Here is a 27,289-nt window from a genome sequence, read left to right on the forward strand (position 1 = left end):
AAGCAATATAATCATGGGGGTAGGATATGTTAAGTAATTCATAGAGCCATGTGTTTAGTATAATCCCTGGATTGCATTTATATATATTTGCATGGGAAATAAATAAATTTGCATGGGAAAAACACTAGCCTGACAGAGACATACAAAAGTGTTTATAGTGGCAGGATTTACTTGAGTCTACTTTTTCTTTTCTATCAAGATCGTGTATGATTTAGGGAATTAAAAAATAATGGCAATTTTAATGCCATTGTGTCATTTTTAGGTAGATTATGTTGCCTGTGGATTGAAACAATTATTCGTTATTGACTATTTCCTTTTTAAGAATTTTTGTTTGTTTTTGGTTTTGCTTTTGTTTCTACTTAAATTAGAACTGGGTATTGAATTTTGTCAAATGATTTTTTGGCAGCTGTGAAGGTGATCATATGGTTTTTCTTCTTCTTTTTCTTGTAATTGAGGTGTATTTTACATAAAATAAAATGTACTGCTCTTAGGTGTTCAATCCGATGAGTTTTGACAATTGTGTACACCCATGTAACCACTGCCCAAATCAAGAAATAGCACATTTCCACCACCATGGAAAGTTTTAGGGGAAATTCCATGGTAAGCTGTTATCTGTATGACTGAGCCTCACCTGCCTTAATGCAAAGCCCTGATTTCCCCATCACCGGCCTCAGTTTAACATCTCCTGGGCCTGGAACCACATGTAAGGCCCCTGTCCCATCTGCCCCCCACCCCTCCAGGAGTTAATCAGATCACTCTGGTGGCAGAAGGGAGCTAGAGCAGGGCAAGTGGCAGTGGCTGTCGGGAGGGAGAGACAAAGCTGCCTTCTGAGATGTGAAGAGGGCAACAGCAATAGCTTGTCCTTCCACCCGCAATCAACTTTGAGTGATGTAGCCTAAGAATGGGTCTGTGGCATAAAGGCTTCTGGGTACTACTGTCTGAAAGGTTAAGATGGGAGAGGAGAGTAGGTGTGGTGGGAGTAGGACCCCCAATACAGCCACAATCATGGGCTTTTCTTCTGCAGGACCCACATCTTATGCTCATTCCTTAATAAAGTAAGATGCCACTTTCTGGAACATTCTCTCTTGGAGCACCCCTTCCCTCTGCTGGGTGGTTAGCCTGCATTACTGCCTTGTCCCTTAAGTGGGCTTGCTACCTTCTGGAATATGGCCTTGGGCTCAAGGGCTCTGTCGACTACCTGGCACCAATCTCATTGCCGTCCATTTGCTGAAGTTCATGGAACAATAACTGGTGTTGGTTATTCAGTTTATCTTATCACAGTAAACTGGGGAAAATGCAGAAATACATGTTTCTATTCATTTCTACCAACTTGATATTGACATGTTGGAAGTGTTATAAATGCGATTAAGTCCAGAAAATAGACTCAATGGGAGCATTCTACTTTGGGTCCTCTGGGCACCTATGGTAAGAAGTCTACAGAAAGATGATTTGAGATTCCCTCAAAGAGCCAGGAGCTCAATTTCTTGTGTCTGAATGTGGTCCAGGCTTCTTTCTGGTATTAATTCCTCCTTTATGGTTTTTTGTTTGTTTGTTTGTTTTTTGTTTTGGGTGAAGTTTACTGAAGTAAAACAATCACTCCTAATTCATGTTTCCTTAATATGGGCCTTCTTAAAGTGGGTCATGTAAGCAAATTTGGGCTTGGTCTACTTCTGGGGGTGTGCAAGTTTAGACAGGAAGGGTGGTTCTCTTAAAGCCACTGTGGTTCTCTGCTTGGGTAACATCGAGGTCAAGGGCAGGGAAGGAAGACCATGTAAAGTAGGTCATTGAGGCACACGAGGAGCCACATCCCAGACTCCAGCCAGAGACTAAATCAAACCACAAAATACCAGTGGCACCAATCCCAGAGCAGACTTCCTCCTGAGGCTTTCTATACAAACATGAAATAAGGGGCATGTTTTTCATGCTGCAGCACCTACACCACTCACATCAATTTAGACTTCTATTTCTAGGAGATGTGACAACTTGAATTTTTTTTGTCTTTTTTTTGAACTTGGAACTATTTTAAATCTGCATCAAAATGCAAGCAGCTGAGCTTTAACTGCCTTCAGGAAGCCGTCAGTTAACAGCCATGGCTGAAGACAGGCTTCTAGAATGGCCACCAGGAGCCTGGGATGTGCTTCTCCGGGGGAGAAGAGGAGCTTTCCCTTTGCCCCCACACCCCCCACCCTATGTGAGAAGGAGACTGTGAGGGGTCTTGAAAACTCAGCTCAGACCTCTTCCTCTGATCCTCGTGTGGTTTGTCCCCAAGCTGTTTGGCCTGCAATCTGAGGAGACAACTGACTTTTTGTGTTTTATACATTTTATTTGTACATTTCTCCAACTTTGAAATGACAAAAGCCCAATTCTATGGTTTCCCGTTACACAGCATCCTACAGGTATGTATATTCTACAAAGAATACTATGGAGTTTCTCTTCTTCCCCTGTCACACAAGAGAGAACTGATTAGGGTTTCATCGACTTGTACCGGACTGGCAGTGCACCAGCATTCTGGGTATTCTGGCGACAGGGTAAAGGGATGGGGAGGGAGGGTCGTGTGCTAAGGCATGTAAATAGATACACACAGAGAGAAAGAAAAGCAGGACATTTACAAAGAATCCGAACCTCTCAAATTCCTTCATCTCGGGGTGTTGAAGGACATCTCCTGCACAAATGCTATTGCACTCTAAGGCTTTGCTGTACCCTGCAAATACTTACAATTGGATACGGTGAAATATACAATAACCATGAACATCTCTCTTTCTCTCTTTTTTTTTTTTTATCACTGAGACAATACTTCAAAACCTTTTATAAAAAGGCAATAATACATACAGAAAAAAGAACACGGTGGCAAAACTTGATGAAAAACAACTCCGGAACTGAGTTTGGATGGCGACGCGTCTACATTGCAGTTAAACCACGATGCTCTGGTCTCCGCATGTGAGGACTGGGCAGCCTTTGCAGCGGCCTCCCACCCACCTGCACAGATGACATTTTGGGAGACAGCTAAGACTGTAAACCAATTCCCCCAATTCTTTGTCTCTTTAAAAAAAGAAGAAAAACAAAATAGGTGGGGCCACCCATTGTGGAGGAATTCCTATTTCTACTCCCAAGCAGAACTCCTTCTACGGAGGTTGTACTTCCCCTGGGCCCAGAGATGGTTGCTCTGGGTCTCCATGCTTTCCTGACTCAGTGAAAACACTGGCATGCTGCTTCGGTTGCACACAAGAGAGAATGGAGCTGACACCTAAGGGGTAGCAAAGGCCCGAGCTTCCAAGCATATATAGGTACAGAGTTGTGCTTGGGGCCAGAAATGAGGCCTCCTGTGTGGTGACAAACATCTTTCCATTTTCTTTTGCTCGGTCCATTTGCACAGGTTCAAAAGAGTGGATGGAGTGTCAGGTGAGAGGTGGTAGGAGCTCAGGATTTCCTGTCCCCCTCCTCCAAAGAGCTATGACTTGGTATTGCCCGCCCTAGAGATGGCGCTGCCCTCTTCCTACTTTTAATTCTGTGGGCTGTGTCTGCCCGACTCCTGCAGTGAAAAGTGGCCAGGAAAAGACCAGATGGGGAAAGGGATGTTGACCGTTGGTGAACAAAACTCTTCTTTTCTCTGTTTGCCATTTCCTGGGTGAATGAGCCATCTAAACTTGACTCACCAAGCTGGAAAAGCTGAGATTCCTAATACCTCCACGTTTAAGGCAAACTGATATGTGAGCGTATGGGCAAAAGCAATCGAGCATTAAGCCTGATGAGTATATTTTTGTAACAGTAAATACCACATAGAGAGGAAAACCTTACTTTTAAAGGAGTAAGAGAAAGAAAACTCTGACAAAAAGGAAATGATTTGGGATTAAAGCTTGTAGCCCTTCTGTAAGCTGCAGGGTGAAGCAACATATCTAAGAGAAGAATAAATTAGAGGTGCAGAACAAGACAAAAGTGCTCAGGGACTTTTCACCTATTACATGTCGTAATCAGCCTCAGTAGCTAAGCCCTTGAAAAGAGGATGGAATTAGGAGGCTATGCTCAGTTTTGAAGAAAGCCGATTTGATGAAAGGAAAGGAGGAGGAAGGAGGCCTGTGAGGGGCTTGCTTTGGAATGCTGATTGCAATTGCCTTCTACTCTTCCCAAGGGGATGGGAGGGGAGGCATTTTTATGAAGAATTTATTAATCAAGCAATTTTCTTGCTAGCTTGAACAGCATGCTCTCTTTGCCCCAAGTTAAGAAATTGGCCTGAAATGAAAACTAGGACATCATGTCAAGTGGGAGACAAACGAGGTTTCTTTTGGCTGCCTCGTCCCCAAGGGGCACTTTCTCCAGGGTCTGTTTCCACTCCAGCCTTCTCCACTGGCCCCTCTCCCGAACGGTTGCTCAATTGATGAAACCTTTTCAAGGAATGAGCTCAAAGCCTTAATGAACAGATGTCTATGCATGAATAAAAACAAACAAAAAAACAAAAAACAACCAAAAGTCCTCTGCAGCGATGAGATCAAAGGCTTTAGAAAGATAATAGTAAAGTCTAGGCCTGCCCAAATCACAGAGGAAGGCTTGGCCCTGACTGACAGGCTCCAGGGATGTGAAATGGAATTGAAATGGGGAAAGAGGAACACTCTGCAATTCCTTCACACAGCGAGGAAATTTGCAGCATCTTTAGATATTCTGTGGGTTGGGATGATGTCTATTGAATGCAAAACAGCAAGAAGTAGGTCACCCATTTCTTTTCCTGTGAGCAAATATTTTAAACCATCTCACCTGACAGGAGATACATTTAATTGCATTTTAAGAAGCTACAATGTTATCTTGACACTGGGAGACTTGCAGATGAATTAAACTGGGCAACCTTTTCCTTTTCAGGGTTAAAATCGGGAAATGCTGCATGTGCAGAGTAATTACTGCCTTCTGGTTAGAAAATCAGGACAGTTCATGCTTTTAAGAACAAAGAATGCAATGTATGAAAAATACTCCCCTTTTTTGGTTGTGGGGAGTGTGGGATTGGGGTGGGGGAGGGAACTCTCAGGATATGGCTCTCCAACTCTTCAACTGACCACTGTTAAGATTTAATCATCTAATCATTTGTGCTGGTCTTTAAAAGGAAAAAAAAAAGGCTTTGTTGATGGAATGGAAGCAGTAAAGAAGCTCTTAGCAACTTCCTCTGATTGCTTGGTGGACAATTGTAAGGTGGCAGCAGCTGCGATGCACCAAAATCACTCTGAATTCAGAAATTGAAGTATTTTCTGCAAGGTCATAAGGACACTGCTTTAGAAAAAACACGTATTAGTGGAACGGAACGGATGACCTCTTTAGAAGCCTGGATGCAGGAATTTCTTCATCTGCGCGAGGGCGAGCACAATGCCTGTCTGTGTGCTTCTCAGAGGATGCGTGAAGCAATCGAGATGCAAGGACAAGCACTGGAATGCTTCTGAATTCTGGGGTCACATAAATTTAAAGGGGCATGGCTCTTCTCCTCCTCTGCCTAAGCCGCCTTTAGTAACGTGGTGGATGGATTAAGACAGGCTTCCTTCCAGGCACGGTCACCATCTCTGGAGAGTTGGTCTCTGAGGGCAAGCAGTGATGCGGGTTTTCTACCAGAGGGAGGGAAGTTTCTGTTTCCCATGCGTGAGTTGTATTCTTCTTTGTGCTTCAATGGAAAAGAGGTAGAATGGGCATTTTCATACTGGAAAGAGCCCGGATCGTGGTCAGTGCCATTACGGGAATGACTGCCTTGCCTTGGCATTGACTAGACTGGAAATCAGTCCCAGCACAGCCCTGGGCAACTCTTTGGATGTCTCTCCCCATCCAGGGTCTGACTCCTGTGGCACTTGCCTCTGGTTTGGTTGTTTGGTCATTCTGTGGGGCCCAAAGAGAAGAAGTCCACTCAATCCCTGGTTAGTAAGTTAGCAGACTCATCTTGTTATGGACAAAGGATGACATCAGAAAAAAAATTAGCATTGTTTAATAACAGTAGGTGGTGATGGACAATGTAAAAGAAGTATACAAATGCCTTCTCTGTTTGGTCCTTTAAGAGGAGCTGTTTAGCTCAGAACACACCCTGCACATCCTGCCAAGGCACAAAGTGACTGAGGCCATCTAATCTACAAGAAGAAAACATGATGTTTTCTTAAGGATCACAGGTTACTGTAACAACGTCACACCCTCAATTTCTACTGAAAAACATTCTACCGACCTCTGGCAAAGAGTACGAAAACCCCAAGCCCTAATCTCCTGAACTGGAAGAATGTGATCTCATGGAAGGGTGATGAGATGGTTCATGTCGCTAAACCAACAAGGAAAGACTAGTCTCCTGTGCCAAGGGATATAGCAAGAGGAAGTAGAAACCACAGATGGCCTCCTGTCCATCGATGGCTGCCGTGGTTCTTGGGCACACCGTTCTCTGTGAGTCAGTGAATAATCTCTTGCAGATTATTTTGTTGCCCTACCAATTGATGTCACTCCTGGGACTTCTGATGGTTCAATGAGCGTCTAATGAACTATAAAATCTAAAAGATCATCGGCTTGGAAAACTGAACAAATCTATAATGAAATGAAGGACCCAAAGGCATTTAATTATTGAACACATAAAAGGAAGTATATTTAAAAAAAAATTGGTCAAACTGCCCTGTTAGTTATCATTTTAAAGGAATTTACAGGGCTGTTATAGATTATTCTTTTGGAATAATTCAGTTTATAGCAAATGCCTAAACTGGTTTCTTCATTGCACAGTATTTTCTCTTAAAATGGGTGCTTTAAAACAATTACATACATATTAAAAATCCTCATTTCTTTACTTAAGTAAAACATTAATACTCTCAGACAACACAGATCTGAAATGGTGAAACCAGCAATTCCCCCTCCCACCTTACAACAAATTAAATTGAGACAAAATTACAAACACATTTCACTACATGATTATCATTAATAAAAATCAGTTTCTTTTTTTTTTTATAAAGTTGCCCGAAATGCAAGGGATGTGCATAGGTTTACAACTTAGTCATAATAGCATTTTATTCTTATTCCCCTGGGTGTGCCCTGTGAACGGAATATACTTTGCTGTAGATTACAGATTTTTTGTCCAACACAGACACACCGACAGCATAAACGCTCGCGACTGTCCACATGCATTAAGAGTCAAGACCCAACTTCAAATCTCTAAAAGGTTTACAGGGTGCTTCAAAGAGACAGTATCACATCATCTGGATGTTACATAAAATGACTTTAAAAAAAAATACTATTCTAAAAAAACCAAAGAGAGAAAAAAGGCCTTTAAAAATTTATGACTGTTTTGTAATCACTAGACTAATTATCTCAAATAAATAAAGGAAAGAAAGATATTCCAATCCATAAAATCAGACTCTAAAAAGAATGTAGTGCTCCACCCCCAGTCAAGGTAACAGAATCATTTTTTATTATTATTAAAATAGATTATAGAAAGCAGCATCTATTTTGTGCAGTTTTTAGGGGCCTTGGAAATAAAAAGCTATGATTTCCAAAAATATAACATTCCAAAGGATTGAATAATACATACATTTAAAGATACATTTTATTAAAGTTTAGGAGAACTGATTAAAAAAGATACTGTCTCTTTAAATTAGTGTGTAATTTTTTTTTTCTCCTCCTATCTATTCGGACATGACAATAATTATAAATGTAGGTCACACTACAACTAGGTAGTCTCTAGGGACCACGACCTGCTGACACAAGGCCAATAACAAAGAGGCTTTTCCATGTATGAGGTGGTTCCCAGTGAGGCATCAGCTATCTGGGGAGAGGCCTAATAGACCCAGGAGACCGGGACCCACTGTGGGGCTGTGCACACGAACTCAATGGCTTCCTCCAGGTGTCTAATTGTCTCATCAATTTCATTGTTGATAATTGTGAGATCAAAGTAGTGTGCATATGTTCTCTGTAAGATATCAGACTCCTTCTGGAGACGCTGAAGAGATTCATCCTACATGGTGATGGGATGGAGGGAGAGGGTGGGCATGGGAGAAGGGAGAAGCAAACAGAAAAGACAAAGTCAGCAGGATTCTTTCTCTTTTCGCATTTCTGTTTGTCCCAGTGTCAGAAACAGTCCAAGCCGAACCCTGATGTGCCACATCTGGGCACGAGGCCAAGCCTGCTTCCTGACGGAGGAGACAATGTTGCCTGTGGTGGCAGGTTTTGCAGAGCTACTGCTTGCAACCGAGACCGCTCAACATGCAATGAGGGGCTCCACGACAAACCAGAGAAAGCACTCTTCAGCAGACACAGCCTCCACACCCAGGCCTGGCTGTGGGTCTGTTCCAGAACCAGCTGGGGTGGGGCCATGGGTGGGTTACCAGTGGCTACCGTAGCCCAAGCTGTTCTTTCCTCAGTCCTCTAACCCAGGCCCACAGGAAGATCCATGACCTAGTCTGACTTCATCTCAGGCACCTGGCTTTGGCGGTAGCTTTCATTGGTAGGGTCACGGTGCTTCCATTCCCCTTTCCTTGGTACTTTACCCTCACTTGAGCCAGGCTCCAGAGCCCAGGTGCCCTGGCACAGTATGCCCCTGCCTTTGGACAACAAATTAAGTTGTTTTTTCTCTCTTTTTTTTCTATTGAAAGGCTCAATGTGTCCCAGGAATTCAATTATATATAATGGCCTTCAATAGCAGTGGATGCCAGAGGCAAAAGCTTTTTGGATGTTACAAAAAAAGGATGGAATAAGGCCACTTCTCAAACACAACACAGCAACTGGTGTCTGGTGAATTCCCCCCAGATTGGTCTGCACTGGCAAATGGCCACACAAATGTCACTGTTCATAGGTACTCATGCCTCTTATGAAAAAACTCTGAAGAAGTAGCTACTAAACTTCAGGGAGGTTTGCTGCAGTAAAGGACTTTTCCTAAATTCCTATAGCTTTCTACAGATTTTGAGAACTCTCACCAGGCGTGAGCCAACAGTAGGAAGGAAAACTTGGGTTTCTGAGTTCATCACATGAGTACAACTTTAGCCTCAGGATGGCAGTTCTTTCAAGATAGGGATCTCTTAGGGGTTACCAGAAAGTATGCCTCTGCACCTTTGTGGTTCAAATTTTGCTATGCTGAACTCCCAACAGACAAGTTCGGATTTGAAACCAGGGACCTTTGTGAGTCAAATTAATCTGCCAACCCCCAAACACTATGTAAGTGAGTTATTGGGTTGAGTCTTAAATACATGTATCAATACAATTAAATACCTCTTGACCTGTTTATTTGATTAGTATCTCTCCCTGACTAGAGTATAAACTTGTCATCACTGTGCCCCAGCACCTGGCACAGTGCCCAGTACAGAGTAAGTGCTTCATAAATGTTGAAAGAACAAGTACTTGGCTTACTGATACTGGTCATCACAGGACTGTATGACTATTAAATCTATAATCAAGAAACAGAGCAATCCTAGTAGGAAGTAGGGGCCCAGGGTGACAGGGACAGAGCTCCAGAAAAACCAAGAGGCAGTGCTTTCAGGGACTTAGGAGCACCCAGCACTGGCTCCCTATACTTTTCAGAGTTTCATGTGTTATTTGTAAGAGACCTTTTCTAATCAGCCTGGTGTAATGCCCCAGCGAAACCAAGGCTCCGTGGTGCAGCTCTCTGGAAAGGGGATCAGAAGTGAAATAATCAACCGTATGAGACTTGGCTGATCCTATTATACCACTGCCATGTAGATGGACAGACTCCGGAGCAGTCTAGAACTCAATCTTTCTAATCAGGACACTCTCAAAGGAGAAACCTTCTACCTGTTTCGTTATCTTCTACAGGAATTTTGAAGCAGGAAGAGGCATGCTTTGAATGTTAGGTGTTAACTACTAGAATGTAGATAAGATCTCAGTTAATAATCCCCTTCTAAGGTCACACTGACAAACATTCTGCTTGCACTTAAAAAGCATAGTATTTTCACTGTGGCTTTACAAAAACCCCATTTTTGGACCCGTGCACTTGCCCAAAGACAGGAGGGCTTCCAAAAGGTACGAGAAGGAACGATTCCTACAAAGTCGCTCTCTGAACTAGGTAATTCTACTTGAATATATGGTCCTGGGCTTCAAAAACCACTGGCAATGTTTATTAATTGCTCAGAAAGCTGGGCTGATGAAAACACTCAGGAACATTTATGGCTGAAAGCATCAATTTTAAAATGTAGCTCGCTTTACAGAAAAATGATGATTCCTCTTAGGGAACTTATAAGATGAAGCTATATTTGTCAGTTTCTCCCTCTACAACAGCTCCTATGCGTACTTAACTTACATCTGAGCAGGGTTAAACTCAGTGGAAAGAAAATGCCTTTCTTCTAATAGCAAAAGCCAGGATGAGTGGGAACAAAATGTCTACATTCTAAATCTATTAAAAGAAACATGGCTGTATTTCATCACCTCCTAACTGGTACTTACAGGCAATTTTCTGCACCATTTTGGCAGCTATGGAAAATTAGTAAAAGGGGAGGCAAACAGGCAAACAACAACAAAAAAAGAACAAAGCAAAGATGATAATTCAAGAAAAATACATGGCACCACAAGGACAAAAGCTAACTACGACATGGAATTTCAAACATGTTTGTGTATTAAACAAGATTGGAAAGTAGAATATTTAAAAGGAATATACCATTTGCAAATGAAATGACAAAAAATGACTAAAAATATGAATAATATTGGTAAATCTAAATATTTAATCCTCCTTAAAGGTACACAGAGTGAAAATTTCCAAGCCTTGATTTCATTGTATTATAAGCTTGGGTGACAAGGACATTTGCCCTGGGGTGAGTTTATGCCAGGGTTACATGTTTACTGGCCAGAACGAACAGTATTTTGATGGTTTCTATAACCTGCAGAAGTCATGGTCTTCAGGATAACTTTGCATAGGAGTCTTCTCTTAAGTAAGGAACCTCCTGTAGATAAGCACCTGATACACTTACCCGAGACCTGGTGCCCCTTCTTATCTACCCAGCAATAGAAGGCCTTCTAAGTAGGCCTTGTTCGAGACGGTGTAGCCAACTCTCGTAGGCACCATCTCTGTGGTGGCTACTGACTTGAATCGGGTTGATGGGAGGCAGCGCTCATTTCCAGATTGGGTTGTCTCCAGGGGCCTAGATATAAATTCTGTATGGGTTCCACTCCAGGGGCTGCCTAGGGGAAGCTGGGTAGCCCACTCAAGGTCAGGGATTCCTTATCCTTATGTTCAGGCAAAGCAGTCCCTTGGCCCAGACGTGGTGACCCCCCCTCGGCCCTGGCCCAGAGATGGACCTGAGGGTTGCTGCTTTCTCAGCATCGTCCCTATCAGGAGAGGAAGTGGGCTGGCAGCTTGGAGGGCTCGAGACTCCTGTAAAGCGTTCTGCCCTGGGAAGGGGAGGATGTTTGCCCTCCAGACTTTGGACATCGACTTACCGATAAGGCCACAGGCTGTTCCATGAAACATTCTATCCGTATCCCCTTCTACCACAGATTTTTGCTGCAAATGTAGACTGATACATGCCTCAAACTCTGCTTGGGACTAAAACTTCAATATGCCTAATGATTCTGATCTCCCAAGAACCATATTGCCTTTGTTGCTAAATTCCTAATACTGAAAGAGGACTCCAAGCCCTGGAAACCTTAATTCCCAGCATCAACAATAAAGCAGAGCTTCACTGAGCTGTATTAATGAGACTGGGCTTTGGTCTTGCATGCATGGCAAGCAAGGATCCTTACAACGGCTGTGCTAACTTGGGGAACAATAATGTCTAATTGATTCTTACCTCATTTAAACCTGGAGTAATAGTAGGTGCAGCAATAAAAACAACAAAAGGAGCAAACTCTGCAGTTCTCAGGACCTTCAGTGCCTGTGTAAAAAAAAATTGAAACTTAAAAGAAGAAATGACTAATATTATTTTCAAATGAGTCAATAAAAAATTATACAACTGAAAAAGCCCTTTGTTCAAAGTTCTGGCAAGGTATATTACATTTACCAACTTTATTCATAACTTATAGTACTTCTTTTCTTTCAAAGGATGGACAATAGCCACCCAGAAAACAAAAGTTGACAAAGTGGACATTTTTCTTATGAATCTCATGAGTCAATTTGATTTCTTTTTCTTCAGAAAAGTTAATATTGATTATGTTGGTTAATGCTCATTTAAAACTGGTTATTAATTTTGGCCTGAATTTTAATTTATAGAAAATGCATTTTTGGGGAGACTTGGACCAGCAGACTGGTTTTACCACTTGATCTGGAGCCCATTTCACTACAAGTCAAATTTCAAATTGCTAACCACGGATAGAAAATGCTGGTCCCTGTAAATGTGGGGGCTACGTTCACATTTATATAAGGTGTTCTGAGTTTCCCTGATGAAAGGCCCTTGTGGGACTCACTGGGAAGGAAGCCTCGTAGGGTGGGAGACCTTGCCCAGGGCTGGAGTTGTCTCAGCCCTGCCACAGAGAAGCTGTGTGGCTGTGCAGCCAGGAGGCCCACGCAAAAAAGGCTGCATTCAAGGGGGAAGGACCTTTGAGGCTCCTTTCAGTTCCCTTCTGAGGCATCACAAACCTCAAATTATGTGAGTAACTAGTTTGCATAGATACACTGCACAGCTGAAATCAGATGCTGTCAGAGTTGATTCTGGCAAGGGATCACTGCTTCAGCTCCTCCCCTTTGAGGACGTGATACTCCTATGGGTTACAAACCCCTCCCCCTACCCCAGGGAACAAACCCCAAGACAAAGAGGTGCATAATTCACAAATGACTGACATGTAATTAATTAATGTGTGCACATGTTTCAGGGGTGAATATCTTGCTGTCCTTTATACAAGAATTTAACATATCTATTCTGTTATCCACATATTTTGCTTTCTTAATAGCCTTTCCATTTGCTGACTTGGCTCTATTCCTATTACTCCATTTCTTGCCTGGTTTACTGTAGCAGCAATTAGGTCGTCCTGCCTCCAGTTTTGCTGCTTTCCAATCCATACTCCACCCTGCTGCGAGAATGATCTTTCTGAAATGCAAATCTGATCATATCATTCCACTGCTCAGAACTCTTCAATAGCTCCCTCCTGGCCTTCGGATAAAAGGTATACCCCTTTACCTAAATGTCAACTCCCTTAACAGCTGACCCATGCTTACCTCTTCAGCCCCTCTCTGCCCCTTCCCTTCCATGGGTCAGCCTTACTGAACTACTTTTCAGTTCCAGAAAGGATCACTCACTCTGGCTTCCTGGCCTTCTTATTTATGATTCCCTCTGCCTGGAACTTCCATTCCGGCTTCACCTTCCCCACTTTCCTTTTGCTTGGCTGAACAATCCTTTGGAACTCAATATTGATGGTATTTTCTCTGGAAAGTCCTTTGTGAGCTCCGAGTCTATGTTCGACACCCTGCCCGCGTGCTTCCTAAGTTCCTGTTCTTATGCAACAGCATGGGAAATGTTAAGTCCCTAGTTACTAGGGAATAAGCTTCTTGAGGGTATGGACTGTTCAGTTGTATTCTTCATGCCCAATATGGCACCTGGCATGAATTGCTTTATGATAAAATTAAAATGTAAAAAGCAGTAAATTCGTACAAAATTTATTTTGTCTTTTGAGGCAGGTTCCATTAGAGGTTTCATAGGTTCAACTATGCTTTCTTGGTTGATGGGAATCTCTTTGCCTCTTTGAGCATATAAGCATGTTAGAGAGAAATTCGATACTGAAGGTTCTGGCTTTCTTTTGTAGTGTGAGGCTCACTTTTACCAGGACGGTATTTCTGAATTTTAGTTACACGATGTCTCCTGTGGGTTAGGGGCACTTGTATTATCTGTCCATTGAAGGTCTTTTAATTGTTAAAAGTCACAGCCTCAGATTTGTTGTAAGGAAGCTTGCATATGTTCATTTTTGAAAGAGGTATTCTAGCAATTTCAAAATTTGCCAGTCCTTTTGTGACTAAGGACTTTAGCAAGGAACAAATAAGAAAAAGTTCATATACAGCTCAATCAAACCTAACAGGGATCTTCCCTTAGAAATGTCCTTCTAGTCAATATTATCTTGGTTCTCAGTCAAGGCATAAGGTTTCCTCATTTCAACCCTACCCCACTACCCTGTAGACACACACACACCTTCCTAAAGCCAACTTCTGGGCAACTGAGATGGGAACAGACATCCTAATGCATAGTTCCTACCCTTGCTTCCATCCCTGAAGAGACTTTGATTGCCAGATGGAAGTCCACACAGCCTAGATGCAGAGTGGAACCCATGGATGAAGTAGAGAATGAAATGGTGTTTTCTCCACGCAGTGACTCCTGCCTGATATGCACCCAATCCTCTGAACATTTTAGGTACGATTCTGCTATCGCCAAACACCACCAGAAAACCACCTACTCAGAAAACATTAGTTTAGCTCCCTGAAGACTGTCAATCTTTGCACTGCATTTATGCCCTCAGTCTTTATCCATAAAGACATGAGGGTCTTTCTGCACCCACTACACAAAATTGTTAAATGAGGACCTTGCCCGTAATGTTGCCTAATGTCTCCTGTGTGTAAGACTCATGTTATATTCCTTTAGCAATTAATTCCAAGGAAATAACTTTCTATTAGATGTGAACTATGTGACCCATGAGATTCACCCCCACTCCCTTTCTTTTTGCCTGGTTGCCAGGAAGTTCGGAGCCAAATTTAATGTATATGATAAAAACGACAGTAACCCCCATAGTTAGCACATTTGCTTCCTCTTCCTTTTCATGACCTTGAGTTTCTATTTCTAGCCTATATATTATTGTATATTCAAAAATTATAAGATGTCTCAAATCCTGACTGAGATTTTCTTGTCCGTAGTCCTGATATTGTCAGCAGAGTCAACACATATTTCTTCAGTTGTTCTTGAAGGTCTCTGTTTTCACACTCTGCTCTATTTATGGGTCTTGAGTGGATGCCCTTTTGTGTGTGTGTATACAATTTCGGTTGACCAAGGTTCAGGGTCACTTCAGAGACAGGAAATGGAACTGGTTCACAAGGATTCCCCTCCCTCAGGCGGTTTAATAGATTACTTTGATGAACTTTAAACCCTCCTCTTTTCTGACTCAAGATCAAACACACATTTGTTAATATTTTTAGGCAAATATCTCTCTCCGAGCCCCAGAGAGATTCAGAGAGAGAGATTCAGAAAAAGAGAGAGAAAGAGAGAGAGGGAGGGAGGAAGGAAGAGAGGAGGAGGGGAAAGGTTATTTGTAGAAAGATCACTGAAAACATGCTGGATTCAAATAGTTAAAGTAACATTAACTTGAAGTTTAAAGTTAATTCTTTAGTTCTCTTTTTTTTTTGGTAGAGAAATTGATTTTATAGCCCATATAAGGCCACGAATTAATCTCAGGTTACCATCCAGGTCATTTCTAGAAAATCTTTATTCATAGCTGCTGTATTCCTGATGAATAAAAACTCATTAGACTCAAGTATCTAAGATACAGATATCTATAAAACTTGTCTGGTTTGCAAGCTTAAAGAGTATGTAAGGGCAAGCATTTGAGTAATTTTGTTCAGATATCTTAAGGGTTTGAGGAAGGACATAGTGACCCAAGAAACAATATTAAAAGAGCCAATTGATTTTAAAAAAAACAGCCCTGGCTCAGAACACGGTTCTTGTCTCAAAGTACAAATTCTTAACAAATGACTGAAAACTATTTCTTGATGATGCCCTTTCCTTCTGTGGGTAGAAGCAAAACTACAAATATTCTGTTACTGTTAACTTTTTAATGCTGCAAATGGGTAAAGTAAAATAAAATGAAAACCTAAATTCTGAAACCATCACATTAAGTTCTGATGATTATACACTGGAGCTATTACAGTTTTAGCTTTAGGGACATGGATTCTTTCCTGAGTCATGGCTTTATTTTCATGAGAAATAAGTTCTAATGATTTCTTAGTTTTGACTGCCTTTTAGCAGTCGTTAAAAAAGTAAGAATTCAAATGGGACTATTACATACACAGTGGAGCCCTGGGAAATGCCTCAATTATTAGAGTGAAAGAAGGTTGGGTTTTACTGTAAAAAAAAAAAGCTAACACAGTTCAAATTCAAACCTTACTTTCAAATGGCTATAAACCTTGGTTAAGTCACAATTACATTAAGCCTTGTTTTCCTCATCTACAAATGTAGATCCTGACATCTCTTTCTCATAGGAGTAGATAAGACAGCAGGAGTAATAACGCTTAGCAAAACAGAAAGCACTATAGATAGGCAACCTATTACCATTTTTTAAAAAGTTGGGTTACTCATTTTCTTCTAGTTTAATGTCTTTTCCATGGTGCTTTAGGTTCAAAGCTGAACTGTAACATCTTATTGTATGGTATTATTAGATATTTATTTGTTCAATTTGGTCTCAACTGTCTAAGTTAAGAAGGCACAAAGTATTAGATCTGAACTAAATGAGTTAAACAGTGCTAGGTGGTCTTTATACAGACTTTATATATGGTCTTTATATGGTTCCAAATGTAGTGGAAATGGCATCAGCAGTGATAGAAATGAGAGGATTTAAAAGAAAATACTGCAAGGCACTTCTCCAGTTTTGGACCATTTTGGATGTATATGAAGGAAGGAATTTCGTCCTCACCAGCAATTCTTCTTATTTGTATTCTTAGCATATAATAAGTGCTTAATACAAGTTTGTTGAATCAAACTGTCAGTGAGATACAGTACAGAGGGTATTCTAACAAGCCGGGGCAGGAAAAGAGCATGAAGAAAAATGTCCTAAGGAGAGCCTCCCTGGAGCACCGAGGCTGTGCCTGAAAGCAAGTCATTCATGGCCATGGGCATCCTGAGGCAGGATGGAGGCCCTTCCCAGCCCGTGGAGAGGGTGGGCTGAGAGCAGAGAAGCCCAAGGGAAGCCCAGTTAATGAGGACTCTGTGGGCATCCACAGGAATACCAAGAGATGCTAATGGTCAGTGTGAGACCAGCACTGGGCGCAGGTCTAGACTGGGCAGGAAAATCTGGGACCAGAGTGGTGAACCAGGCCAAGTGGAGCACGGCCTGGGAGACCCCGTCCCCCAAGGTCACTGCCCCAAAGAGGCTCAGACATAGCACAGGATGCCTATGGCCTGACCTTAGAGGTAGGAGGACTTGAGAGATCATGGTTCTGAGAAGCGGGTACACAGGAAGCAGGAGAGAAAAAGTGCGGGTGAGCACATCCAGCAGTCAGGGGAGCAGGGGACACTGTGCCCAGCCAGGGGTGAGGAGGCGCTCTGGTGGCAAGTGCGATGGGTCAAAGTCACGGCTGTGGATGTCCTGATGAGGCCAAGAGAAGTGTCTCCCATTCAGCTGTGCAGAGCAATGCATGAATGTGCAAGGGCAAGGAGTCAGGGGGAGCTGAATGATAAAAGTGGAGCAGCAGCAGCAGCAATAGCAGTGGCAGTGGCGGTGGCAGCAGCAGCAGAAGCAGGTAAGGCAGAAAGCCTTAGAGATTGGCCTTATGGAAGGCAGAGGGAGTCTGAGGAGCCCTGCAGCCAGCAAACTGCTAGAGACATTACTACCAGCAGAAAACGACGTTCAGGTGAAGACCAGTGTGGAACCCAAGGAGAGGATGTCGAAGACCAGGACCAGGATTGAGACTTTGCCTCTAGCCACCCCTGGCCAGAAGATTTTTCCAATCCCTAATAAGGAGGGATTAGTAGTTAAACAAAAAAAAAATCAATCTGGGTTAGACATCATATATGTAGTTCTATATAGGTCCAAGTTAATTGTTAACTGTATAGTGTTTACTCTACTGTTGCTTTCCTCCCCAGCCCCTTAACCAGATCCTTTTGTGGTTTCCAAAGTTTAAGAATCTCTTCAGGTGCTGTGAAACGGAAAGGAGTGAACCCAACTGGCCATGATGTTAGAATCTTGGAGCCCAGTAACTGAGCTGGCAGGCCCCAGGTCACCCGGACCTTGGCTACACAAGTTCCACCCTCGCTTTGGGGATGGCTAGGGAACTAAGTCTCACATGGTGCACCTTGAACAGGGAGGGACTTGCCCTGCCTGGGACAGCCGGGTAAGCCTCCTGATGAAACTGAGCCCACTTGAGGGCAGGTGGTATAAAGATTCCATTTATAAGTGATAAGGAACTTCAGATACAAATTAGCGTTAGAAATGGCAGATCAGGGAGTCACCCAGGCATCCCCAAGCCTCTCCTGTAGCCTACCCTGATGTTTACAACTCCCAATTTCCTACTATGCTTTAAGTCCACTTTCTACTTGGCTTGTCCTCAGAGATGAAAAACAGCTTGTCAGCATTTTTGACGTAAGGCCTTCAGCTTTCTCTTTTTCAAGTTGAGTAATTCTTACCGCTAAAGTGTAGGACCTATCTATGAATCATTTAATCACCTCTGTGTCTGGCTCACCTTTGAATTCCTCTCCAAGTTCTCTATATCCCTCCCAGTTTTAGCTCAGGGCTAGGTTCTGTCCTCAGGTGAACAGATGGCAGAGGCTGAGAATCACCACGGGTTCTATAGCTCTGCTCCATCTGATGTCCCCATGAGCTCCTTTATGCTTGCTTTCAATAAAGCTAGTGCTGTTGCTGTGTTTCAGACCTAGGCCCCAAGATTTTCTTGCTAATGATTAACAAAATGCTGGCAGAGGCTCTGATGGTTCAGTGTGATATGTACCAAGTAAGGAAAGGTGGCTGTTGTAACAAAGTGCAAGAGTCTTATCCTGAGGTCAGATTAATGTAGGATTTCTGGAAGGCACAAACACAATCAGTTCCTTTATTTGAGCTTTTGAGTATATAGAAAACCTCAAAAGAGTAATTTCTGCTTCTTAACTGCATGGGTGTGTGCACTGAGTCTGACAATTAGTTTGCATTCTAGATTCTTAACCCATGATGCCTTGATTACTGAAATTTTCCTGCAGTCTATTAAATTATTATGCAACCCATGAGGTTCTGACGTCATTTTTGACTTCAGAATCTGGGATTAGCATGCGGGAAGGATGACAGAGGGGTTGGGTGTGGCTGGGCATTACCTGAGGCTCCACATCCAGTATAGCAATCAGCCCCTGCTCATGGATCTTTCGGATGGTCTCCAGTTTTGTCCCGTACATCGCATCCTCGTGGCTGCCATACTCCAAATACTCATTATTAGAGATGTCTTGCATCATTTGGTCATGAGATACAAAGTAATAATTCTTTCCATTTTCTTCATCTTTCTTTGGAGGTCTGGTTGTATCTGCAAAGTCACATGTCAAGAAAGATTTAAAAGGTTGAGCTTATGAATTTATACTCCCAATGGACCTAGTAAAACTCATTCTCTTCTTAAAAGCTATGGGTTCTTTAGTATATGTCTCACATACCCTGTTGCCACCCCCAGTGGCTTTGCAGAACTAAATTCTAGAAATTGTATTTATCTGCGTGACATCAGACTGCGGTAGCCAGCTACTTGTCTGGTCTAATGAATCTTTCAGTGTTTAGATGAAGAGATATATTTCATCCCTCCATGAAGATGCTAAGCCACACAGGAAAAAGAAACGAAATGATTCAGGATTAATATAACTCACTGCATGCCTTATTGTGGGTAGGTCTTGATCAGAAGAAAGGAGGAAAAATAAAAAATAGCAAAATGAGGCGAAGGAGGCAAAAGAAAGAGGTCCGTGTTTGGCTGTCTGTAGCCGTGCTCCTTAATACAGTAGCTTCTAGCCACCCAGCATTGTTTAAATTAATTAAAATTGAATAAGTTAAAGTTAACTTATAAGTTAAAATTAAGTGTTCAATAGCCACATGTGGCTAATGGTTATTGTACTGGACAGTGAATACCATATTGGGTAGTGCTAGTCTATAGCATCTAGCAAAAGGAAAATGTTAGAATATAGCAAAAGACACCATTTTGAAAATGCAATGACCTTAGCCGGACATGGCCATAACTGCTAGGGAAGACAAAAACCAGGAGTTGGCAAACTATGGCCTGCTGGCCAAATATGGTCTACTGTCTGTTCCTGTAAATAAAGTCTTATGGGACAGAGCCATGCCTATTTGTTTACATATTGTCTAGAGCTGCTTTCTTGCAACAATGGCAGAATTGAGTGGTTGTGAGGGACTATATGGGCCCACAAAGCCTAAAATATTTACTATCTGGTCTTTATAGAATAAGTTTGCCAACCCCTGTTCTGAACGAGTCTATGCTAAAGTATATTTGAATAAACCCTAGTCTGTGGGATACTAATAGATCAGTATTCTGCAAAATATACTTTAGAAAATGTTATTCTGGACAAGCCTGGAACACTGGCTTTAATAGTTTTTCTTCTTCCCTTTCTCCCTCCTTCTCTTTTCTTCCAATTTTTTTCTTTCTCTCTTTCATTTTCCTCCCTCCCTCCCCTCTCTCCCCTCCTCCCTTGCTTTTTGGAGCAAACACAAATTTATGCTACACTCTGCTGTGTGCATGGGTCCAGATCCATGGGGAAATCCCCCCTCTCCTGTCCTGACCAGACCATTAGAGATGCCAAGTGCTTGTGGACATCAAAATGTGAACATTTTAAAGAGGAATCCTTTCTCCAGGCACCTTAAAAGCTGGAGAAATGGCATACTATATTGTACTATTTTCAGTCATCACAGTAGTTAAACATGGGCTATATACACCCCTGGGGTTAAATATTTCAGAGAAGACATGATTGAGGACATTAACCTTAAGTTTCGAAATCAAGCAAGTTAATTGGACATTTAATAACATGGAGGGTTCAAGTGTTACGGGATCAAGAAGAAACTAAAAGTTAGCTAAGCTCGCTGTATTCATGATCTATATACAAGGAGAACTAAAGGGACATTTCAAAGTGTTTTACTAAAAAACCCCGTGGCACTAATTGAAATGATATTTAATGAATTTCCTTGTTGTGTACAATTGGACAGAGTTCTGGGATGAGGGTGGTCTTATGAAGCCCCATGGCTCTCTGGGGTGTAGACATAACAGTAAGTGGTCAAAGACAACTGCTTCAGGAAGGTATCTGAGGACCCTTTGGGATGGTTCACACCTTCTCCTGTTGCTCTTAAAAATCATTCTCCTTTACCTCTACCCATCCAGAAAAAGACATTAACTGCTACAAAGCTTTGGGGGTTCAAACAAAATATTTACAGTGCTATTTTTGGGGAAGTGGGAGTGGGCTTGTTGTTTACTCATTTTCTTCTTTGTTCTTTTTTGGATTTTCTTAATTTCCTATGATGAACAGTTATTATTTCATGTAATCAGAAAAAATATATAAATTACAATATTTAAAAAAGGATAGGAAAAGTATAATAAAAGAGAGTGAGGCATCACTCACGTGGAATAGGGTATGCAAACCGGTCCGGGTGCTTTGTAATGAGGGTGTTTTTTATGTGTCGTCTCCCAACACCATGTGCACCTATGTCATTTTTAAAGAAGGAAGTTAAAATTGACAGTTGTTAACACTCACAAAATGTTTTGAAGATGAGAATAAGAAAGCTACTTGTACAATCAAGCTTACCTAATAAGACTAGTGTTTTCCTTTTGAATGCTGGCAGTTTTACTACTTCTTCATATGTAACAAGATCTAATTGATCAAACACTAAAAGGCAAAGATTAAGAAGAAAGGTAAATTTACGAAATGAACAGTTCATGCAAGTAAATCACAATTTTACTGGTAAAACAAAAGTTATAGTAAAACCACATCTTAAAAGTATGACTCCAACTTATGCCTTACAACTTACATGTAATTTAAGTCATAAAACCTTTAGGGATAAAATTTCATTTTTAAGCCCATGAAAATGCACTTTAGAACCAGGGGCATCCAAGATATGTTGAACACATGCACAAAAGTCCAATTCTAAAAGATACTGCGTATCTTCTCATGCAGTATCCAACAAATCATATGAATTCATTCAAAACCACATGCTGTTCCCGTTTTTGCAATTCTAACAAATCAGCAATACTAAAAAGAAAAGTCTACAGACGGTGACCAACACCAACATGAATATAACATGAATGCAACTAAAATTAACCAAGAGAGAGGCCAGCTAGATCATTTTAGAGATGGATGAGAAATGCATGGACAGCTGGTCTTTAACTTCCTGGTTCTTTATTTCAACATAATTGATGAAGGTAGCATGCTGGATTCTTTCAAAGTCAAGTTCTATGTATGTAACTATGGTTTCACAAGTGTTTGAAATAAGGGCCTCCCAAGTTTTATTCTAAGCCAGATATCCATTTGATAGAAAGTCTTGGGTATGTAAGTAGGCAACTTGCTTCCCTGGGCCCTAAACCTTGCCAGCTGTTACATGCTCAGCCTGTGTGTAGTAAATCAGGCTGGACAGAAATGGAAAGGAGCACGAAGCAGAGTCTCAGGCTAGAAACCTTTGCAAACAGGGAGTTCTCTAACCATTACAGACTGAGAAGAAATACTTTAAAAATTATTTTTTGAAACTTGCCTCTTAAACAAAACTATTGAAAAAAAAAAATCAAGCAATGTATGAAACTTTCCTGAGAGGATGGCCATTCCTGTTGAAGTTCAATGTAGTCCAATTCTTACAAACATTTGAAACTTCTCATAAGAAGGCTAAAATCATGTGTCTATGTCTCCTGTAATAATTTTGGCATGGTAATGTCCCAAATGTTGTCAGGTACACATTGAAATTTCTTTTTTAAAGAATATTGAATAAACCCTGGATTTTAGAGGGGTTGAGATAAATTCAAATAAAATTGATTCCATGGTGTACTAAAGGAATCTGGGATGATGCATTCAGAGAAGCTTTTACTCCCTGAAACAATATGGCCAAATGATTTTGAATATGAATTCAGTCCTTAACATTTATGATCGTCCCAGTAGCAAAGAACCTTAAAATGCAAAATAGGGTACTCTGGAATGCAATAGATCTGAAATCAAAAGAAGTATCATTCTCAAAATATATATAAAAAAAGAAATACAATATGTTAAAATAAGGGTTAGTGCATGTTAATGGGTATTTGTGCTTTTGTTTTCTTTTGATAACTTGATTCCATAAAGGATGAATGGAAGCCTTTAAAGCACATTCTGTAGCAACAGTTAAAAACCAAGAAATGCTTCCTGTGTTTAGAATGGCAGTCTCACAAAATTAAAGTGAATATGAGGTACTCCGTGTGGTAGAGCTAACTAGTAATGCTTCAGTGGTGATGGAGTGCTGAGACTTGCAAAAATAAAAGCAGCAGTGCTTACGACATTGCTTTTTATACCTATTGCTCTCTGCATGATATTTCCATCAAGAAAAAGTATGCTTATGAAAGAAGTGCATCAACAAGCTATATGTTTTAATATATAAAAATAACCAAGCATCTCACAGGAAAGCAAGCTGGTGATGACGCAAGCTTTCTCAACGGTATACCTAGTTTTCTTCCTCTAGGGAGCCATAAACTCTAAGTCTACTGAACTAAGACTGGTCATTATTTTCAACATGTAAGAATGAGTTAGATATCAACAACATCAACACCATAAACAAACGAACAAATATGTTAAACATCAATATCTTAACCATAAATGAGTAGCATGAGGAGGTTGCTCTGGTCCAAATGAAATTACCACATGGTAATAGGGTTGAGAAACAATGAAAAAGGATACTTTAAAATAAAAGATACAAGGAATGTAAGGAGAATGCTTAAAGACTGAACTTTTAAAGGTTTTTTTTTTTTTTTAAGTTGGCTGCTGATAAAAAAAAGACTTAATGAAAAGAAAGAGTCGAAAACAAAGAGGTAGTCACTCAATAGGTTACTTACATGCACAGAGGCCATTGGGAGTAAGACAGCATGAAAAATGTACAGGGGTCATTGAAATATGGCTTTTAATATATTAGTAAAATAAAAGTATAATATGCACAAAATAAACTTTATCATGCAATATTCTAAACACAAGGCAAATAAATCACATTAAGAAACAAACTCATTTTAATAAAAATTCAACAATATCCTTATATAAAAGCCATTGGAGCTTATATGCTAGTATATGTTTAGAAATTTTATCTGGGAAGCGTTGCAAGAAATTCTTTTCAGAGAGTGCAGGTATGGAAGCCTTTCAGTTTTCATTTTGTACTCTTTGAAACTTCTAATCATGAACACCTATTACTTTTGTTATGTTTTAAAAAATTCACTAGGGCAGTGTGAAATTATGGCTACTTTCTGTTGTCTTTAGAGTGCTCTGTATTAAAGAAGAAAAATGTAAAAGATTTTAAAAGTTAACAGTATTTACTAATTTGTGGTATTAAGCACAATTTAAGCACACCTATGAATGGTATGGTAGAAATCCTGTTTGTAAACAAGGGTATTTCAGGATATTTAAATAGTACTGTTCAAGGTTCTAACATTTAAAAAAATGATTTAATGAAGACCTTTTAAAAAAAGTTTAGATGAGTAACTTGATCTAAAACTGACCTTTGGAAGTTCTGGAGCTGAAGGATCTGAAGGCCTCAAGAGTACATAGTTCTTTTAGCAGCATGACACAAATGTATATGGCTAAAAATCTTTTATACATTGCAGAAAACATATTTGCTGTAGTCCTTACACGCATCATAATCAAATCTATTCCCAAGGCTTCAGAAGTACTGTCTGGCATAACTTACTCATAGTACCCTGATTTCCTGGTAAGTTACTCAAACATTCCAGACTCTTCTTTTAAGTATTTAGGTAACTACTTTCCAGTTGAATCTTTTTCATAAAAAAGTCTTTAACATCAAATCCTTGTCTCAGTTTGAAAGGCTAGAAATATCTTCAAATACAGTAAAAACCTCCAAAGGAAAAAAAAAAAGGCATCGCACACTGGTAACATTGTGCCAAGGAGTGCACATTCAAATGCCTGCAGTGGCGAGGAAGCTAATGTAGTTGAATGCAGTGGCCTGGGTGCGAGAAGAACAGAAAATAGTGGGGATGGTGGGTCCTGGAGAATAAGTGTCCATCCAAAGGGACATCAATAGCCCCAAGTTGCTAAGTGAGAAAATGGGCCCGGTGTTGCCACATCCTGTTTTTTTCAAAGGAAATCAGAAACCTAGATTTTTATGTTAAATATCCTGATGTTCAAGTATGATAACTAATTAAAATTATTTTAAGCACTGTGTGTATTGGACAAACAAAATTTATCTATGGGTCATAGGTGGCTAATGGGCTGCCACTTTGTAATGCAAGATATAGGCAATACAGCTTGAACAGAATTCTGCTTTAAATAATATGTGGAATTTCCTGGTGACAAAGTGGCAATAATTAATTCTAGTATTATTCCCATCATTTCTAGCTATTGACCAAGTTCCCACTCTTCATTTTTACTACAAATATGAACAACTTCAGAATTTGATGATAAGGTTTGGATCTTGCCATCAATAAATGCTGAATTCTCAAAGATTTGAAGCAGGAATGCTAGGTCTTGTAAGCATTTCAGAAAGTCCAGGAAAAAAGCTGAACATCTTCTCATGACCATAGCCCTTATTTTAATTTACTGACTTCTTTGGGAAGAACAAAGAGCAAACTGTATTTTACAATCAACTTCTGAAAAAGCCAGAAAAAAAAAAAAAGTTTGATCTGTGGCCCATGGGCTCACTTGGCTAGTTCTTGGTATTTAAGGAGATGATATTTCGAGTTCTCAAAGCATCTGCCTTACTGAGGGAGGCTGACAGTATTAGTTTCCCTCTTTTTTAGAGCAATTCTTTATACAGGCAATTAAGCATGTTAGGATGAAATTTCATCATAGCTAAAAGCAGAACAGCTGATAAAATACTTAACTCCTCTTCCTGACAATTTCATCCCTTGTAAAGATAATCTCTAAGCGAATGGTTCTTTTTGGACTTTATAATGAACAAAATGGAAGAGTTGTTTGGTGAAGTGGAAGAAATCTGAAGAGATGGTGACAGAAAGGAATGCTAGGCCTTGTAAGGCAGCATATTTCAGAAAGTCCAGAAAAAAGCTGAGCATCTTTTCATGATCAGAGAAACTAAAAGGAGAGAGCTCATGAGTGACTATGTTGTGGGAGAGGGAACTCTTAAAAATGATATTCTGACTACATAATCACAAATAAGCCTAACACAAAGCTCTGCAAAGGAACCTGGGTGGATCTGCAAGGACTGTCTGGGAAGCTGAGAGTTTCTTTTAAAGGGCACGAAAGGAGGGTCTCATATGCAGTGACACATACTGACATGTAGAAGGAACAATCCCTTAAGCATGACGAGGAAGGCTCTGATGTCAGGAAGACTCTGCTCAGGAAAAGGCTGAAGATAACAAAAAAGGCTTGGTGGTAGGTCCCCTCATCCCCTCCTTTCTTAGTTCTAAGTTTACAAGAACTTAGGCCCATGGTTTGGGATAGGAGGGTTAATGTCAAAAGACAACAGACAAAAAACAATTCTATTCTGTCCCTATTAGGCTCCTGCCTTCTATATGAAGGGTGACACCCTTCATACTTGACAGGCAATGCACATGTTTCCTAGAGAGCTGAAGTCTGAGAAAAGGGAGAGTAAACTGATACCCATTTGTCAGGTCTAGTAATGAAAGAAACTTAGAACCACTGAATTTTAGGATCAGAAAAGAGCTCCTTGATTGACTAATCCAGTTCTCTCATTTTGAGGCCCATCGGAGCTAAGCGATTTGCCCAAGTTGCACGGTTACTCAGGTGTCCTAATTCCCAGTCCTATCGCCACATAAGCTTCCAGGTGGGTTTGCAGGACCACTGTGCAACATCTCTTATTAATCAGAGAGAATGGAAAAACTGAAATTTGGACAACAATGACTATCAGTTTGGATGCTGATTCTCTGGCAAAACTCTGAAATGAACAGTTCAAATATTCTTTGTTAGTATTTAGAGAGTTCTAGGTTTTCAATCAGCCTCTTATTTTTCCTCAGAGCTGAATTTAAAAATATTGGCAAATTGAGTCTACATGCCCTCCATTAGAAGAGTATAACGCTAACAATGAATTGACAACCTTAGCCAGCTATTTCTTTGATTTTCTAGATTTAAATTAATTTTAAAGCCCTCTTTATCTACGTATCACTTAAAATTGTTTTAAAAACTACAAGGTGACTATAATGTCAACACATCTCCTTATGAGCCTGTTACACTGTTAGAAGCTGATAGAAATAAGGGCTAAAGTAAGGAGACCTGGCAACAACCACTGAAGTTTTGTGTTAAGAAACATTCTGTTGAGACGACAGTGAATTTCTTCAAATAGTACTACCCGAGCATTTAAAATTAATAGTTGTTAAAATATGTTTAACTAGTCTACTTTAATTATTTCTTCTCTTTGTAAAACAAAACAAAACAACGCCATTATGAGACTATTGCTCTACAGTAGCACATAATCAGAAAGTATACGTTTTAATGGAAATAAAAATGGTGTCATGTAGCTAATGTGAGAGGAAAGTCTCCTCATTTAACTGAAACATTTAAAATTAACCCAT

The 27,289-nt window shown here is 40.6% G+C and overlaps 1 protein-coding gene across 6 annotated transcripts in view; it reads right to left on the reverse strand.

Moving 5' to 3' along the window:
- Nucleotides 1-2,751: 2,751 nt before the first annotated feature.
- The window catches only part of CASK (calcium/calmodulin dependent serine protein kinase), a 524,745-nt gene continuing 500,207 nt past the window's right edge, over nucleotides 2,752-27,289 (reverse strand). For 3 of the 6 annotated variants that reach the window (XM_037820735.1, XM_037820733.1, XM_037820731.1), the window contains 5 exons: nucleotides 21,378-21,458; nucleotides 21,195-21,275; nucleotides 18,912-19,114; nucleotides 11,718-11,801; nucleotides 2,752-7,939 (listed from right to left, as the gene is read on the reverse strand). In XM_037820735.1, the coding sequence (XP_037676663.1) occupies nucleotides 7,763-7,939; nucleotides 11,718-11,801; nucleotides 18,912-19,114; nucleotides 21,195-21,275; nucleotides 21,378-21,458 (626 nt within the window). In that variant the 3' untranslated portion in view covers nucleotides 2,752-7,762. The remainder of the gene's footprint in view (nucleotides 7,940-11,717; nucleotides 11,802-18,911; nucleotides 19,115-21,194; nucleotides 21,276-21,377; nucleotides 21,459-27,289) is intronic. The other 3 variants (XM_037820738.1, XM_037820734.1, XM_037820732.1) reach the window with 1 other exon arrangement.

Source organism: Choloepus didactylus, chromosome X, assembly GCF_015220235.1.
Source record: "Choloepus didactylus isolate mChoDid1 chromosome X, mChoDid1.pri, whole genome shotgun sequence".
NCBI classification, from domain to species: Eukaryota; Metazoa; Chordata; class Mammalia; order Pilosa; family Megalonychidae; genus Choloepus; species Choloepus didactylus.